General features: G+C 38.3%; 1 protein-coding gene across 7 annotated transcripts in view; it reads right to left on the bottom strand.

Annotated features, from left to right (window-relative positions):
- Nucleotides 1-20,084, bottom strand: part of CNOT1 (CCR4-NOT transcription complex subunit 1) — a 100,998-nt gene that overhangs the window by 65,604 nt on the left and 15,310 nt on the right. For all 7 annotated transcript variants that reach the window (XM_082862892.1, XM_082862894.1, XM_082862897.1 and 4 more), the window contains exon 2: nt 8,148-8,420. In XM_082862892.1, coding sequence (XP_082719018.1) covers nt 8,148-8,249 — 102 coding nt within the window. In that variant the 5' untranslated portion in view covers nt 8,250-8,420. The remainder of the gene's footprint in view (nt 1-8,147; nt 8,421-20,084) is intronic.

Raw genomic sequence — 20,084 nt, 5'->3', positions numbered from 1 at the left:
TCCATCCATGTTCCTGCAAATGTCATTTTTTCATTCTTTCATTCTTTTTTATGGCTAATATTCCACTGTGTGTGCACACACACACACACACACACACACACACACATACATCTTCTTTATCCATTCATCTCTCAATGGACATTTAGGTTGCTTCCATGTCTTGGGTATTGTAATAGTGCTGCTATGAACACTGGGCGTGCATGTATCTTTTCTTATTAAGAGTTTTCTGCCAATATATGCCCTGGAGTGGGATTGCAGGATCATATGGTAACTCTATTTTTAGCTTTTCAAGTAACCTCCATAGTGTTCTCCATAGTGGCTGCACCAATTTACCTTCCCACCAGCAGTGTAGGAGGGTTCCTTTTTCTCCACACCCTCTCCAGCATTTAGTATTTGTAGACTTATTTTTAATAATGGCCATTCTGACTGGTGTGAGGTGATACCTCATTGCATAAACTACTCTTTTAATAAAAGTCATTTTATAGATTTGACTTGGGAAATAAACGTTTTACATGGTATCAAGCAAAATTAGATTACTGTTAAAAGTACTTTGTAAATATTGACAATAATATGAAAACAATGAACCCAAACTCCATATCCAGTTGGTGGTGTGGCATAACTATTCCAAGAAGAACCATTTTAAATGACTTTAAAACAGTAACTTGATTTTACATCTCTAGTGAGATATACCTTAAAAGCTCCCCCACCAACCCCACCAAAAAATGGTAAACTACTTTCCATAATCACAGTGCTGTTAAGTAGAGTCACAGATAATCTGAGACTCTTGACTGTGGAGTGTGGAATAAAACAAATGACTTTTCATTACTGAAAACAGGAATTTTCTGCACTGGAAGTAAGGAGAGACAGATTTTAGGTAATGAATTGAAATAAAAATCCCTTGGTCCTGAAATTAAACTGGAAGTATTAGTATGAAATCATGGTGTATTTTCTCCTTAGCTTTGTCCACTGAAAGGCCTAATAATGGCCAACTGAGTATCAGTAAACAATATAAGTGTTGAAATAACTTTCTAGGCCCAAAATGGAGTGTTCCTGCCCTTGGTGTAACATCAGCAAACCAAAACTTAGATAACTCTGGAGCCCCCGTAAATGTTTCGCTTGACCAGAAACACAGTATATTCAGTCAGCCAATTCCCAAACACCAAGCCGATTCTGGGTGTTCTAACCGCTATCTAACCCCTAACAAGGTTGACTATGTGGTCCCAGCCAATCATATATTTTCTATTTGTCTTTTCTTTATTCTTTTTTTTTTTGGCCGTGCCAGGCAGCATGTGGAATCTTAGTTTCCTGACCAGGGCTCGAACTCGTGCCCCTTGCGTTGGGAGCATGGAGTTTTAACTACCGGACCACCAGCAAAGTCTCTGTTCTTTATTCTTTACCCTATAAAAGGTTCTTGTCTTCTGCCCATTTTGCAGTTCTCTGAAGTAAGACTGTCCATTTCATGAAATGTTAAATAAAGTTTGTTTGTATCACCTAAATGGTCTTAATCATTTATTTACACAAGAGTCGGTAATCTCTAAATACCATTTCCCAGTAAAATAAAACCAAGACCTCTTAGAGAAATTGCTAATTTTCCAGGTCTGAAGCAAGAAACATACGAGTCTGGAATATTTCAGTTTCCAAGTTTCTGGAATCACAACAAAGACAACAAATAAGAATACAGTCAAAAGGACTCAGAAGCCAACATGAATAAGTTTACACTGGCCAAAGAGGATAATGGATGAATATCAATAATACTTTCAGTGAATTCAAACACATCAAATATGTTAAAAATACATGAGTTCCTAATATTAAAAAACTCATTTATTGGTCATATTTGGAGGATGCTAGGAAACAAGTCATTTTGAAAACTGGCAAATAGAGAGAGAGAATCAAGCCCTTCCTATATAAACTGTACTTCGGGCAACCAGATAGTTACAGTTGGTAAGGGCAAGTTTCCCTTTACAGAACTATTTCAACTAATAAAAAACGTCTAACAACTAGAATGTCACCACTTTCCAATCCCTAACAAATCAATGAATCCAGGCAATGAACAAAGCCTGCTAAAAATAACAAAAATAGAGATGACTAGACATTATGAACCTCCTAATAAAAGTATACACCACCACCTGTAAAACTGTCCTAAGGGAGAAAAAACCTTAATCTGATTAAGCTCCCAAATTTAACTACCAATTTACAGGAAATACAACAGTCAGAAGAACATGTAAAATACCATGCTGGGAATGTAATCAGCAATAATTCAGACTGTGGGTAACTACAGGACAACCTGATTTCTTTAACAAAATAACTGCAAGAAAAATAGAGGGAGAGAAAACCCAGATTTTAAAAGAGATTTAGTAAGGGCCAATGCAACAAACAGACTGGGGAAAGGGGTGGGGGGGTGGTTCTAACTCAAGTTAACTTTAAAATTTTTTTTATGAAGCAAACTGAGGAAATGTGAATGTTAACTAGATATTTGATGTTTAAGAATTATTTTGCTGGGGGATGGGGTGTGGGGGAGGATTGGGAGTTTGGGATTAGCAGGTGCAAACTATTATACAGAATGGATAAACAGCAACATCCTCCTATATAGTACAGGGAACTATATTCAGTGTCCTGTAATAAACCATAATGGAAAAGAATATGAAAAATATACATATGTATAACTGAATCACTCTGCTGTACACCAGAAACACATTGTAAATCAAATATACTTCAATACAATTTTTTTTAAAAGAATTACTGTGCTTTTTTTACAAAAAGATGTGACAGGGCTTCCCTGGCGGCGCAGTGGTTGAGAGTCTGCCTGCTAATGCAGGGGACACGGGTTCAAGCCCTGGTCTGGGAGGATCCCACATGCCGCGGAGCGGCTGGGCCTGTGAGCCACGACTGCTGAGCCTGCGCGTCTGGAGCCTGTGCTCCGTGGCAGGAGAGGCCCGCGCACCGCGATGAAGAGTGGCCCCCCGCTTGCCACAACTAGGGAAAGCCCTCGCACAGAAATGAAGACCCAACACAGCCAAAAGTAAATAAATAAATTAAAAAAAAAAAGATGTGATAACAGTATTGAGGTTAGGTTTATATAAATAGATGAAATTATAACTGGGATCTGCTTTAAAACAACCGAGGACAATGGGTTAGATGAAACAAGATTGGTCATGACTTCAAATGAAGGTAGATGATAGATTCATGGGGGCTATATTATACTACTCGTGTGAGTAGCATAAATAAATTTTACTTACTTAATTTTAATATAAATTTTACTTATTTAATTAATTTTTAACTTTTACATATGAAATAAATTTGAAATTTTAATAAAATGTTTTAACATTATATTTACAGAGACTATCATTTAAAGAACAGTATAAAATATTTTTATAAGCTACTTTTTTTTTTTTTTTTGGTACACGGGCCTCTCACTGTTGTGGCCTCTCCCATTGCGGAGCACAGGCTCCGGACGTGCAGGCTCAGCGGCCATGGCTCATGGGCCCACCCGCTCCGCGGCATGTGGGATCTTCCCAGACCGGGGCACGAACCTGTGTCCCCTGCATCGGCAGGCGGACTCTCAACCACTGCGCCACCAGGGAAGCCCTATAAGCTACTTTTAATGCAAAGACAAAAAATACTCAGAAGTGTTAAAAAGCTGAGTAGAAAAACCAGAGTTGATTTTATTTTTTCTATATTTTACTTACATAATTTCTGTAATAATGACAACAAATATTTTTAAAGAAAAGAACAACTATAGGAGTTACTCTCTAAAGCAGGGGTCCCCAAGCCCTGGGCCTCAAACAAGCAGCCGCACAGCGGGAGGTGAGCGGTGGTGAGCAGTGGGCAAGGAGCAAAGCTTCATCTGCACTCCCCATCGCTCGCATTACAAGCCTGAACCATCACCATCTCCCTCCCGCATCCCCGCCCATTTTTTCCAGGAAACTGATCACTGATGCTAAAAAGGTTGGGGACGCTGCTCTAAAGAACATCATAAAATCCTGACTGAGGGGGCAAATTAAATTTTAAACTTGTTTTTTCACCTATAAAATGGTAATATTAACTAGCTCATTGTTCATGTTTAGGGAACTCATACATCTAATAAATAAACATTCCTTCTTCCTACTAGTCAGTAGGAGAAATAACAAAGGGAACACAATCCTAGCCAACCTATTAGTCTAAGCCCCAAAAAGTATGGCACTAAAATATATCAGGCATCTAAGAAGTGCAATAAGCCTTTACATATCACCAAAGGAAATCAAGACAGAGTCAAGAACTAGAACCCTGCTCCCATCCCAGTTCTAAATTCCTAATCATTCTAAAAGTAAAAGAGAGGCGACTATCTGCAAGGGTAGCACTGAGGACACACTTGTCTAAAGAATATCTGTAACACTGAAAACCTCAGCCATAGGCTGAAACCAAGCATTGTAACATTTACCTTCAAAATTAATTACTTACTCATTTATTCCTTCTTTCATTCCAATTGCATTTGAACACTTACTAAATGTTAGGTTTAAGAGACATAAACTAAAGGATAGTCCCACACCATGAGGTCTTGGGAGTAGTCTTGGGATCAAACCGATTAAAATATAGTATTAAATTGACCAGATCACGCAGAGCCTTGCTGGGGTAAATTCAGACAGTGCCACCATATTTCCCACTTCAAGTTAAAGTTGCAGGTGCCCCAGCAATCAGCTCCTTCAGTGTCTGTCTAAGCTGCAATCATACTACCCAAGGGAACAAGCCCTCCTGAGGGAGCCCTCACACAATAACAACAGGGATATATGAAGGCCTAGCCATTTGGGCCCCCTATGGGACAACTCTGATACCCATCCCAGAATTCCCCATGGAGTTGATGAAGATTTCCACTGTAGTTCTCCTCCTGTCCAATTCTGTTTCCAACCAGTCCTCCTTCTCCTACAGGTGTTGAAACCTTATAAATAACCTGCATTCCAAAATGTTTCATATCTGCTTCCAAAAGAACAGCAATAGAGGCCCAGCTTAGGAGTATGAGCTTTAAATTGAGTGGGACAGAGACACACAAAAGATTTTAAAGTGGCAAAGAGACTATTAGATATACATTTTAGAAAGGCCACTCTGACAAAAAGTGGAAGACGTTTTAGAGTAGGGGCTGTCAGGGCATCAAACTTGGGACTAGATGACCTTCCAATCCAGAGTCTCTAATTTCCTTCTACTTCTTTGTCTTCCGTGAACAATTACAAAGAGATTCAACATAGGAATGTTGTGGGTTCCAATCTCACATCTGCCACTTTCAGGCAGAGTACCAGTGGGCAAAAATATTTAATGTCTTTGAACCTTAGTGTAAAATGGAACAATACTACCCACTATCCATCCTGCATGACTGCGACAACAATGTGAGAACTGACATAACATCACATTAACAATACTGGAACACTGTAAATGCTTGAATGGTTGCTATGACGAGAGAACTGACCGTACACAGAATTACTGAACTGACAGAATGTTTAGCATTTTTCACTCAACACTGTAAGATCAATCCATGTTGTTCCACAAAATAGTCTCACTGCTTCTTAGTATACCTTGTTGATGGACACTCAGTTGTTTCCAACTTTGGGCTATCACAATACATGTTTTTTTGATCAATGTATATATGCATTTCTGTTCGTTACACACAGAGAAACAGAACTGCTGGGTCATAAGTGATATGTTCAACAACTAAAACAGCTTCTGAGATGCTAGTATCAATTTTCTTAATCTGCATGGTTATTAATAGCTATGTTCACTTTATGAAAATTCATCTGCACACTTACGATTTATGAATTGTTTGGTATATACATTTTAATTCAATAAAAAGTTGATTAGGAGTTACTCAGTTTTCCTCAGTCTCTCCCATGTATACGTTATTAAATCTTTGAAAAAAAAGCTCACACACACACAAAAAGAGTATGTGACACACAGCAGATGTTTAAATAGTAGCTGCACGAAACTGTTAGGTCACATTCAGACCAACACAGCTTTCAGAATGAGCCTAAGGAATTAATCCAAATAAAGGAAAAGGAGGGTAAGTCTTCACTGGCAAGGTGGTATTGGATTTGGTTCTTGAAAGAACAGAATTCCAAGAAAAGCATTTAAAACTGGACTTACAGTAGGGCCCTGAAACTTTTTACTGAGGAGCTTTGACTTTGTTCGGTAGTAAGAGGACCACTGAAGGTATTAGAACAATGAACTTAAGCACTATAATTTGTTAAAGCAGCATCAAATGTAATAAACTCCATAAGCATACACACCTGCTTTTTCAATGTACCAGAGAAACAGTGCTACATGTAAAGAAAAAAATCAAACAGAAATATATAATTCTAAGAATTGAGCTTTTCCATTAGAGAGAAGAGTTGCCCAAGCTTGAGTTTCTAGGAATCTATCCTACAAACATACTGACAGATATATGCATGCAAGAAATAACCTTGTAACAACACTGTCAATAGCAAAAAAAAAAAAAAAATTTTACATAACCTAAATGTGCATCAATAGTGAAGTAAATTCTATATGATTCACCCATACCATGGTTTACTATGCACCCTTAAAAGAATGAAGCTTTTTGTGTACGGATAAGGAATCATTTCCAGGATAAACTAGTTAACTAAACAAATTAAATAAATCAAGATGCAGAACAGTTTATACTGTATGTCACCATATGAAAAGGGATGGGAAATATTTCCCTATTTTCTATATGCAAATATCTTTGTAAGGACAGTTAAGAAATAGCTAGTATCAGTTGCCTATGGGTAGGAGAAATGGGTAGCTAGAGTAATCAGGTTAATATATTATCTAGTTTTTTAAATTTATTTATTTTTGGCTGCACTGGGTCTTTGTTGCTGCACGCAGGCTTTCTCTAGTTGCGGCGAGCGGGGGCTACTCTTCATTGTAGTGTGCGGGCTTCTCATTGTGGTGGCTTCTCTTGTTGTGGACCACGGGCTCTAGGCTCACAGGCTTCAGCAGTTGTGGCATGAGGGCTCAGTAGTTGTGGCTCGTGGGCTTAGTTGTTCTGCGGCATGTGGGATCTTCCTGGACCAGGGCTCAAACCCATGTCCCCTGCACTGGTCAGGGAAGTCCCACTATATTATCTATTTTAAAAATAAAATTAGGGCTTCTCTGGTGGCAGGGGGGTACTTCCCTGGTGGTCCAGTAGGTAAGAATCCACCTTCCAATGCAGGGGATGCGGGTTCAATCCATGGTCGGGGAACTAAGATCCCACATGCCCTGGGGCAATTAAGCCCACGTGCCACAACTAGAGAGCCCAAGTGCCGCAACTACTGAGCCCATGTGCTCTGGAGCCGCAACTAAGACCTGACGCAGCCAAATAAACAATAGAAAATTTAAAAAAGATTGTGGGGGTACAAACTGAAATTTCTCCAAAGATATACAAATAAGCACATGAAAAGGTGCTCAGCATCATTAAATCTAAATCAAAACTACAATGGGATACCAGTTCACACCCACTAGAATGGCTAAAAGCAAAGACACACAGTAACAAGTATTAGTGAGGATCAAGAAAAACTAGAGCCTTCATACACTGCTCCTAGAAGTGAAAAGTGATACAGTGTTCTGGAAAACAGTCTAGCAGTTCTTTAGAAAGTCAGAGTTACCATGTGACCCAGCAATTCCATTTTTTGGTAAATATCCTCAAACTTTAAAATAAACATCCACCCAAAACTTGTAAATGAATGTTGACAGCCACAATATTCACAACAGCCAAAAGGTGGAACCAAACCTAAATATCTAAATGCATGCTCCAACATGGATCAACCTTGAAAACTTATGCTAGTGAAAGAAGGCAGAAACAAAAGGCCTCATATGGTATGATTCCATTTATATGAAATGTCCAGAAAGGCAAATCCATGGAAGCACAAAGTAGGTTAGTGGTTACCAGGGGCTGGAGGGAAGAAGAAATGGAAAGCAACTGCTAATGGATTCAGGTGTTTCTTTTAGGGGTGATGAAAACATTCTGGAGTTAGATGGTGACAGCTGAACAACCTTGTGAAAGCTCTCTTTTATATATTAAACTGAAATCACCTGAAATAAGGAGCAAAGGTTACTTTTCATGCAACATACCCACAAAAATTTCCAATTTTCTTTTCACTGCATACTCATTCCTTTAATGGTGCTTGTTTTCTCACTAGTTTACTTACATGCTGTATTTCCTGCTGGCTGGCTCGGTAGTTTTTCTTGGTTAAATTGTCCACCAGGTAGCTGATTTGAGACAAGGCCAGCGAGAGCGAGTCAAGATTCATTGCTGGTTGGGGCGGAAGCAGGCGGCCGAGCCCGGCGCAAAATCACCATTATTCCCCTTTAGTCACCTCAGAGGCAGGTTAATGCTTTCTTTGTAATTAGCCTATATCTGATGTCTGTACAGTGTCTTCAGTTCTTTACCAGGGGTCTTACTCTGTTCTGAAACATGGCACCTGTTAAAAAAAAAAAAAGATATTTTAATTAGTTAATGTTTTATTAGGGTTAAAAAGGGTTAAATAACCATCTTTCCATCTTAATACCTGAAATATCACTAAGCATTTTTTTTAAAAAAGTAAGATGTCTCAACCACTATTGATAAAAGATGCCAAGTTTTAAAAATTAGGTAGGGCTGGTATAAAAAAGAGAAATCACACCCACCCACCCACAAAAAAGTTGTCGTTTTAGCAAGACGTCCTATAATATTTGAGGCTTCTACTCTATCAATTTCAATGATAATTTATACTATTCCCTTTAGAAGCCACAGAAAACTGATTAAGTAAAATTAGGGTCTGTGGAAAGAAACACTCATCTGACATTTTCAATCCCTCTTCTCACACTATCTACAACTTATTTATAAGATCCCATTTATTCACCTTACAACTTATGTATTGCTTCAGAATCAGACAATAGTTTGGTCTTTAAGTTTTATCTTAGGATATATGTTTTCGGTATTTGAACGGCTAGCTTAAAAGTAAGTTAAGGGCCTCAGAACCCAAATTCCTTCCTGCACTAGGAAAATTTAGAAAGGGAAGCTCGAAGCAGCAATATAGCTAAAATGACAGGATGCTTATCATTTTAATTCCAACAACCTGGTGAGTCAGAGGAACATTCTGTATCACAACACAAAAAAACAAACAAAGAACACAAGTGTTTTTAAGAATTCACCAAGTACCACTGCTGAAACAAAAATCTTTGAATCCAAGGAGCTAAGCTTGTCCACAGCTTCATGATCTGAAATCTGCTCATACTTTCATTACCATCAGAACTTACTATGTAAGGTAAAGAAAATTCATGAAGATTAAAAGCCCCTTGGTAAGGGCATTTAAGCCTTTATCTTTAATAACTTATTAACAATGTAGAAAGACTACACTGTCCCTACATTTTTGTTCTGTTTTGTTCATACAAAGCAAAGATTCTACCTATGCTATCCTTTTCCACATCCTCCCTAAAAAAAAAAGAGAGAGAGAATCCTGGGAATGTGGCAAGGTATTTTTGTTTATTCTAAAGTAATAACATATGAGAAGTTAAAGATAAATTGTGTTTATATCTATCCATTGTATGTAACTAAACTTGCTTGCTATAAATTCTTAGAGCAAGCTGTTCCTTCATATTACGATGACAGCATATTTTCTGTATCAGACAATCAAAAATCCAAGTCTGAGAACACACCATAAAACAGAGGACTTATCAGATTGTTAACAACATTATTAACTGGTACCATCTTTTCTGAAACTCAAAGTGGCAATATTGTAAATAAAGAGTTTCTTACACTACCCCTGAACCTAAATTCCACAATTAAGACTGTATCCCTCCATGTATATTGCCTCAACAACTCAAGGAAACAGAGGTTTTGACTGAAATACTGTGTATCATAGCAAAAAGAAAGTGCAGCAAAAAGTAACTGCTTAAATAAATTATGGTATATCCAAACAAGGCAGTTGTTAAAAAGAATGAAGCAAAACTGTGCAGGAAAGATACTCATTAAGACAAAAAAAAAAAGGACACAGATAAGAATTCCCTGGTGGTCCAGTGGTTAGGACTTGGCATTCTCACTGAGTGGCCCCAGGTTCAATCCCTGGCCAGGAAACTAAAGATCCTGCAAGCTGCACGGTGCGGCCAAAAAACTAAACTAAAACTAAAACAATAAAATAAAATGTTCATTCTTAGTACCAAATATAATTCAAAGTATTTTTAATTTTTACAAGTTGCGTTCAGCTAAAACTGTATTATTCAAAGTATATTATTCACAGGAACAGTAGTTACTTTACACTATATTACACACATCTAATAATTATTATTCACAATTACATACAAAAAGGCAATAGATGATAAGAGTTTGCAAGACATAAAGTTTCTCCTTGCTCAGAATTTGTATCACAAATGCTGACACAGAGGGACAACAGAATCACTTTATCATGAAATAGATGTGATCATAGCCTATTTTAATTATTTTTTTACCTATGGTACAGCACAAATCCAGCAAAACAAGTGTTGAACGACCTTCCAAGAAAATGAATTCCTGATACTTTGGCACTTCAACTTTATCTTCTGATATGAGCCCCATGACAAGGGTTACAACTTCTCCATGTTAACATCTAAAGGCTGTGAAGGAGGGAATTCCCTGGCGGTCCAGTGGTTAGGATGTGGCGCTTTCGCTGCCAGGACCTGGGTTCAATCCCTGGTTGGGCAGCTAAGATCCCACAAGCCTCGAGGCATGGACAAAACAAACAAACAAACAAGACTGCGAAGGATAAAAATACTAGTGTAACACAAATTTCAACAAGCCAATCGTCATTACATGAGCAAGTTAATGCATTAAACTAATGACCAATTTTGAACCATCACCTTACGAGATCTATTAGTAGGATGACAACATAATTTATTAACCAAACTACGACGCTTCTGAAAATAAAGAGGGTACCATTAACAATTTACACCAAGACAACAGGTATAAACTAGGACACGTGATCACCTTAACCATCCAGAAGCCTTAGACAAGCTGATCCCTCCCTCCAAGATACACCTTTGTTACTTTGTTTCTAAAATGCCATTTCACTGGTCTCTTGTTCTCAGTCTCCTTTACTGGCCCTTCCTTTTTTGACCTCGCAGTATTGGAGTCCTTGGACTTCTCTATATTCACTTTCTTGATATACTTCAGTCTTATGGCTTTCAAAACCACCTATAGCAATAACTCCTATAAGTTCTATCTCCAACCCAAATTTCTCACGATGTCTAGAAATATATTATTTAATTTCCTAATGACATCTCAAATATTGTACAACATGTTCAAAACTGAACTCCTGGGACTTCCCTGGTGGTCCAGTGGTTAAGACTCTGCACTTCCAATGCAGGGGGCTCGGGTTCGATCCCTGGTCAGGGAACCAAGATCCCACATGCCGCGTGGCACAGCCCAAAAGAAAAAGAGCTCCTGATCTTCACACCCTGCCCCCATAATGTTCCACCCCATATGTGTTTACCCCATCTCAGTTGATACCAACTCTGTCCTTAAAGTTACTCAGGCCAAATTCTTAGACTTCCCACTCCCCATAATCAATCTGTCAAAAAATTCTTTTGGCTCTACCTATAAAATATACACAGAATCCAGTCATTTCTCACCATAGCTATGATAACAAAGCACCATCATTTCTCACTTGGATTACTATGTTAACTTCCTAACTAGTCTTCCTGCTTCCACCCTTGCTCCCTACAAGTCTATTCTCAACACAACAGCCAAAGAAAAAGACTTTTCAAATATTAAAAACTCAGGGCTTCCCTGGTGATGAAGTGGTTGAGAAACCGCCTGTCAGTGCAGGGGACACAGGTTCGATCCCTGGTCCAGGGAAGATCCCGTATGCCGCAGAGCAACTAAGCCTCTGTGCGACAACTACGGAGCCTGCGCTCTAGAGCCCGCGAGCCACAACTACTGAGCCCACATGCCACAACTACTGAAGCCCGAGCGCCTAGAGCCCGTGCTCCGCAACAAGAGAAGCCACCAGAATGAGAAGCCTGCGAACTGCAACGAAGAGTAGGCCCTGCTCGCTGCAACCAGAGAAAAACCCACGCGCAGCAATGAAGACCCAACGCAGCCAGAAACAATAAATAAATAAAATAAATAAATTTATATATATAAAAAAAACCTCAGATAGGTCATCCTGTGCTCAAAACCCTCCACTGACTCAGAATGGAAGCCTGAGCCCTTATAATGGCCTATGAACGAACGCAACTTGATGGAACCTAGCCACCGGTACTCTTCTGGCCTTCCTCTTCTTCACTCCCCCTTGCTCAATCCCCTTTAGCTACAATGGCCTCCTTGCTGCTTCTCCAGCACACTCTCACCTTAGATGCCTCTGCCTGGAATCCTCTTCTTCCAGATACCCAGATGGCTAACTACCTCACTTCTTCAAGTCTACACAAATGTCACCTTCTCAGTGAGGATCACCCTGACCACAAAATTGCAACCCCCACCCTTTTTTCCACATTACATCACCAAACATGGGTAACATTTATATTTGCCCATCTCCTCATATGTAAATTCCATGAAGGCAGTGATCATAATTGTCTATTGTTCACCAACTTATTACAAGCACTACATAGTAGGAGCTCACTACATATTTGAAGAGCTGTAAACTGAAGCTTAGGATTTTGCAACCTATATTTTGACTCTACCAAAAGGCATGGAAACCCACTGAAATTTTCCTCGTCAGAAATAACAATCACACGAGAGGAAATAACAATCACATGAGAGTAAATAACAGATGATTTTTAATTTAATTGCCTCAGTAGCATACACTATCAAGTTGTTAAGACCCTTCTAAGTAACCTTTAGCATCATAATGTGTATATATAAATTGAGTCACAATGTTTTATAGAACATGTTTCTTGAAATATGTTAAATGCAAAGCTATAAAGTGACTATTCAACAGCTTTCCACTAAAATGTTTAGATGTTAAATTCTTTCAAGATCACTAAATTTGAGATTCCAAGATATTCCTTAACTGTAAGGAATTTGTGGCCCAGGAGCATTCTATTTGTATATGCAGTGCCTAGTATTGGTCTCCATAATACACCAGGGACTCAGAGACTTTAAATAATTAATTTCCTATCAAGGCAAAGTCTTAAAGAACAGTTCAAAAACAGCTACCACTTCAATAGGCCTCCTTATCTTCATTATTAAAAATGTACACAGGCATAGTCTTCCAAAACCCCAAAGGACTTGTTATCAGAGCTGGGATTTCAACAGTGGAAACAATAATAGCAACAATCTTGCAACAAAAACACTAAATCCTTCCAAGCAGTAATTCTACTACTGTTATTCCCCCCAGCATTTCTCAATTTAACACTATGAATGAAAGGGCACTGACATTTGACAGCAATATACTATAAGACAGCTGTTACCTGAACAGTGATAACAAAAAATCTCCCAAAGATATGGTTGTATAAAAAGTAAAACAGCAATTCTGGAAGACTGTTTAAATGTGTTCTCAGTATTTTTCCTAATATTTAAAATTTTAGAAACAATCTATATATCCGTCAGTGAAGGATTATCTACCTACATGCAATGGAATCCCACCCAACATGTGAAAGACATTTAAAACGCAGTTTTGCTGTAAACATTCACTACACACTGGAAAATGAAAGAAAGCTTATAAAATGGTATGTAGACGTCCAACTTATGTAAAATTACTTCACATTTTAACTGGAGAACACTACACAGTATTACAAATTGTTTCCTAAACACCCAATCTAAGGAATACAGAAGCAGTTGTGGTTTATAGCTAATCCTCTAAGTGTTATGTAAAAGAATACCCATGACACTGACTGAAAAGCTGCAGTACTCTGAACAGCATGATCCCATCCCATAAACACATCCATGTTAACATGTGCAAAAAAATAAGCTCTAGATTAACAGAGATTACAGAGAGGATTTCACTTAAAATTCCATTTTTACAGAAGTCCAAGAAATCTATACACTTCATACATGTAACATATGCACAATGTTATTCACTGCAGCAATATTTATCACAGCAAAGGAATGGCTGTGAGTTAGTGACTGGTGAATAAACATCTTGGACTATGTACAAAGTAGTCTACTCTTTGTTTAAGCTTTAATTTCTATATATATGCTACTTTTTGTTTTGTATATATGCATACATATATGTAGTTGCTTTTTTGCAAAAAATACACAGGAAAGATCAGACATAAACTAATAAAAAGTTACCTATACTGGAGTGGGTGAGAACTGGGTAGATGACATAGAAATCAGAACAAAAATTCACAGATTGTATCTTTTATATGGTTTTGACTTTTGAACCATATTTACGTTTGAAATTTAATTAAATAAGATAAAAACTAATATCAAGCACAAAGAATGAACTGGAATATCAAGCTGATAACAAAGAACACAGTGAAAACAAATATCTCAAGTAACTACTGAACACAGTGTCTGAACAACCCTTGATGTACAGTGGGATATATTTTTAAGGACAGAGAAAATTCAAAGAAATTTGACTCAATAAGCTTACTGTTAGCAATAATATTTCATTGCAATTTTAAGCTACTTTTATATATTACTGGATACAGCAAATAAATTAATAGGAATCCAGATTCAGTGCAGATCAATGTAGTAAAGATGAAACTTTTAAAAACCTGAAATATTTTATTCAAAATAGAAGTATCAACAGGAACTCATTTTTAAAATTTCCTAATTGAGTCTAATAAAACATACTAGATTGTACAATAAAAACTACAAAACTGTTTAAAGAAATCAATAGAAAGATGACAGGAACAGGGGACATTCCCTGGTGGTGCAGTGGTTAAGAATCCGCCTGCCAGTGCAGGGGCCACGGGTTCAAGCCCTGGTCCAGGAAGATCCCACATGCCGTGGAGCAACTAAGCCCTTGTGCCACAACTACTGAGCCCATGTGCCACAATTACTGAAGCCCGCACACCTAGAGCCTGTGCTCTGCAACAGGAGAAGCCACCGCAATGAGAAGCCTGCGCACCACAACGAAGAGTAGCCCCCACTCGCTACAACTAGAGAAAGCCCGTGCGCAGCAACCAAGATCCAATGCAGCCAAAAATAAATAAATAAATAAACTTTAAAAAAAGACAGGAACAAATGGAAGGACATTCCATGTTCATGCATTGAAAGAGTTAATATTGTTAAAATGTCCCGGCTACCCAAAGCCATCTACAGATTCAACACAATCCTTATCAAAATTCCAATGGCATTTTCCATAGGGGGAAAAAAAAATCCTAATTTTTTTTTTGGCGGTACGCAGGCCTCTCACTGTTGTGGCCTCTCCCGTTGCGGAGCACGCTCAGCGGCCATGGCTCATGGGCCTAGACGCTCCGTGGCATGTGGGATCTTCCCGGACCGGGGCACGAACCCGTATCCCCTGCATCAGCAGGCAGACTCTCAACCACTGCGCCACCAGGGAAGCCCAAAAAATCCTAAAATTTTTATGAAACCACAAAAGATCCTGAATACCCAAAGCAATCATAAAAAAGAAAAAAACCAGGGACTTCCCTGGTGGCACAGTGGTTAAGAATCTGCCTGCCAATGCAGGGGACACGGGTTCAAGCCCTGGTCTGGGAAGATTCCACATGCCGTGGAGCAACTAAGTCCATGCGCCACAACTACTGAGCCTGAGCCTGCGCTCTAGAGCCCACAAGCCACAACTACTGAGCCCACGTGCCTAGGGCCTGTGCTCTGCAACAAGAGAAGCCACAATGAGAAGCCCACGCGAACCACAACGAAGAGTAGCCCCTGCTCGGTGCAATTAGAGAAAGCACTCACGCAGCAATGAAGACCCAACGTGGCCAAAAATAAATAAAATAAATAAATTTATTTATTAAAAAAAAGAGAACCTACAGAAAGGGAGAGAATATTTGCAAATATTCATGTATCAAATAAGGGGTTAATATTCGAAGTTCATAAAGAACTCATTCAACTCAATAACACAAAAACAAAACACATGTGATTTAAAAATGGGCAGAGGAACTAAGTAGACAAAGATGACATCACAATAGCCAACAGGTACATTAAAACTCTAATCCTCAGGGAAATGCAAATCAAAACCACGGTATCACCTCACACCTGTAAGAATGGCTATCAATAGGAAGACAAGAGGTTAAGTGTTGGCGAGGATGTGTAGGAAAGGGAACCCCTATGCACTGTTGGTGGGATTATAAACTGGTTCAGTCACTATGGAGAACAATGTGGAGGTTCCTCAAAAAATTAAAAACTACCATACAATCCAACAATCCCACTTCTGCATATACATCCAAAGATGAAAATAGGTTATCAAAGAGATATCTGTACTCCCATGTTTATTGCAGTATTATTCACAATAGCCAACATATGGAAACAACCTAAGTGTCCATCAATGGATGAACGTATAAAGATGCAGGATATACAGCGGACCCTTGAATGACACAGGTTTGAACTACGTGGGTCCACCTATACGCAGGTTTTGTCAGTAAATATGTACTATGGCACTACACAATCTGTGGTTAGATGTGGAACTGCACATGACACCAACTGTAAAGTTATATGTGGGAACTGATGCCCCTAATTCCACATTGTTCAAGAGTCAACTCTGTATACAATGGAATTCTATTCAGCCATGAGGGGGAAAAAACATCCTGCCATATGCTGTAACATGGTTGGGTCCTGAGGACATTATGCTAAGTGAGATGAGTCAGACAAAGACCATGACTTCCCTTCTATTCCACAAAGAAACCCCCCCCCCCCACCTAACTTATAGATACAGAGAGGTGATAACTGATTGATGGTTTCCAGAGGTATGCATGTATTAAATTTTTATGTGGAGGTGGTCAAAAGGTACAAGATTCCAGTTATAAAGTAAATAAGTCCTGGGGATGTAATGTACAACATCTAGAATGTACAACTTTTAGAATAAATCTTGAAAGTCAGGAAAAAAGGAAAAAACAGATTTTTTCATAACTCTGTGTGGTGATGTTGAGATTTATTGTGATCATTTTGAAATATATGCAAATTTCAAATCATTACGTTGTACACCTGAAACTAATATAGTATGTTGAGCATCTTAATAAAAAATAAATTAAGGGACTTCCCTGGTGGCGCAGTGGTTAAGAATCCACCTGCCAGCCAATGCAGGGGACACGGGTTCGAGTCCTGGTCCGGGAAGATCCCACATGCCGTGGAGCAACTAAGCCCACGTGCCAAAACTACTGAGCCTGTGTTCTAGAGCCTACAAGCCACAACTACTGAGCCCATGCGCCGCAACTACTGAAGCCTGTGTGCCTAGAGCCCATGCTCCACAACAAGAGAAGCCAACGCAATGAAAAGCCTGCGCGCTGCAATGAAGACCCAGAGCAGCCAAAAATAAATAAATAAAATAAATTTATTTAAAAATTAATTAATTAAAATGTAAAAAAAATTGAACTTGAAAAAACCAAGTGGAATGGTGGTTACCAGGGGTGGGGGACTGGGTGTTTAAAGGTACACACTTGCAACTAGTAGATAAATAAGTCCTGGAGATCTAATACATAGTACAGTGATTACACACAACAAAACTGTATTATAAACATTAAATCTGCTAAGATCTTAACTGTCCCCACCACTAGAAGAAAGGATGATAATTATACATTGATAGAGGTGTTAGCTAACAGTACAATGGCAATCATATTGCAATATAAATGTATCAAATCAATGTGTTATACACCTTAAATGATACCCCAAAAGCAATGAGCCCATCTAACTTCTGGATCATGGTTTCTAAATACTAAAAAGAACCAAGGTTCCTTGGAGATATGACTAACAAGGAAGATGCAAGGTGAGTTTGGCTCATCCTATGACAAAAATAGGAAACACTTAAAAATTTCGTCAGAGAGAAATGAGCCAATTAAAAGGATTCTTCTAATTTTGGGTCTATCTGAGCACCAAAAGGAACTTATAACCAATGTTTCTATAATCTTCCCTAAATGCAGCATCATTTAGAAATGCTTGAGGGAACATAGAAATAATCTGGTGATTTTACTATTGCCAATCTGTATACTCTAAATTGTTAATTTATCTCAAACATATATATTTTTGAATCCACACACACTGGTGATCAAGTTTACTTTTTGCAGCCACAAATTTCTTTCTACGAATTCTAAGTTGTTCATATGTGTGCAGATGAAGAAAATTCCAAACAGTTAAGCATCCTGACATAAACAGAAGATTAAATGAAAATGTGTTACCTAAATCTGAAATTTCAGTAAGCCACTATGGATAAAAGTTCCTTCCAATAAATCATAGGGTAAAAAAATTGACTACAACTATAATACAGTGAATAAGAATCCCTAAATCCATGATTATACTTAAAGAGGAAGGACAAGATGCACCAGAAAGGTGCTGGCTAACAAATTTAGAAAGTATAAAAGAAAAATAAAGTTACCATTGTGTAATACCCCTGACCAGTATAAAAACTGATTCAGGCAAGAATCACCAATGCCTAAAAATTCTCAGGTGGGACATTTGTACAGTATTACCCACTAATTACAAAGGGAAAGAAATGTTCCTTTACCATAGAGATATGACTGTCACTACCTTAAGTAAATGATCAAGTTACTAATGGTGAGACTACCCAACAAATGTGCCTACTGATGTGTTGCAATGTGAAGTGTCACTTTGGAGTATTCTTGCCAAAGATGGCTAACATAAACCTAACCACACCTCTACACCTATCAATTCACAGGAAATAAAGGGTTTAAGGAACAAGTTTAACTATACATGAGAACCTAATCAGACAAATCCAAGTGTTGGATTATTCTACCAGACCACTGGCCTACACTCGCGAGCCAGAAAGTCAGGAAGAGAGAGGAGAAGGTGGGGTCTGTTCTAGATTACAAAACCAAAATGAAAAGGTTTAACGTGAACAGTAATCTGAGCTTGATTCAAAAAAGCTATAAAAGGGTGGTCCAGTGATTAAGACTCCACGCTCCCAATGCAAGGGGCCCAGCCAGGTTCGATCCCTGGTCAGGGAACTAGATCCCACATGCCGCAACTAAGAGACCACGTGCCCTCAACTAAGACCTGCCGCAGCCAAATAAATAAATAAATATTTTTTTAAAAAGCTACAAAAGATATTCTTGAGGCATCTGGGGAAGTTTTTAAACTGACTGGATATTATAAAAGTATTTAATATTCTGGGAGGGATAAATTGGGAGACCGGGATTGACATATACACACTACTATATACAAAAAAGGTCACTAATAAGGACTTACTGTATAGCACAGGGAACTCTACTCAACATTCTGTAATGGCCTATATGGGAAAGGAATAAGTGGATATATGTATGTGTATAACTGATTCACTTTGATGTATACCTGAAACTAACACAACATTGTAAATCAACTATACTCTAATATAAGGTTTTTTAAGTATTTAATATTCTTAGATGTAGTATGACTATGCGAGAAAGTCTTAACTTGTAGGAGATACATGCCGAAACATCTGGGATCAAATACTTCAGTAAAAATATAAAAATATAGAGAAAATAAACATGGCAAAACGTTAACTGTTTAATCTAGGAAGAAGTTATGGGATTGTTCACTGTATTATTCTTTGCATTTTTCTGTACGTGTGAAATTTTTCTTAACAAAACTGAGGATGGGGGCATGTATTACCTTTATAATTTAAAGCAGGAATTACAAGCACGTGATAGGATTTCCAAAAATTCACTTTGTACTCAAGTGTATTTTAATTTTTACAAGTATAAGGTAATTTTTACAAAATGAAAATTTAAGCTAAGTTTAACCAATTTTTAAAATAATTCAAAATTTAAAGCCATAATACCAGTAACTACACATAACACAAGGGTAAATGACCTTGAATAAGTGATGAACCTCTATGCTTCCCCCTCCCCATTGGTAAAATTAGGCCTCAACTATATCACAGCTTTCCCAAAGGGTTTATCTTTAAGAGGCAGGAGGTGTAGCAGGGATAAGGATCTCCTAAGCCCTCAAGGCAACAACAGGAGGTATCCATTACAAGCACAGTGGATGATGCTCTATCACCTCAACATCAGCTTTAACAGCTAGCTAAAAAGTAAGCAACTATCAAATCTTTTCAGTGGAGCTGATG

This window comes from Leucopleurus acutus (assembly GCF_964270905.1).
Source record: "Leucopleurus acutus genome assembly, chromosome: 20".
Lineage (NCBI taxonomy): Eukaryota > Metazoa > Chordata > Mammalia > Artiodactyla > Delphinidae > Leucopleurus > Leucopleurus acutus.
The sequence above is the reverse complement of the archived record's forward strand: the minus strand, read 5'-3'. Positions and strand labels throughout refer to the sequence as shown.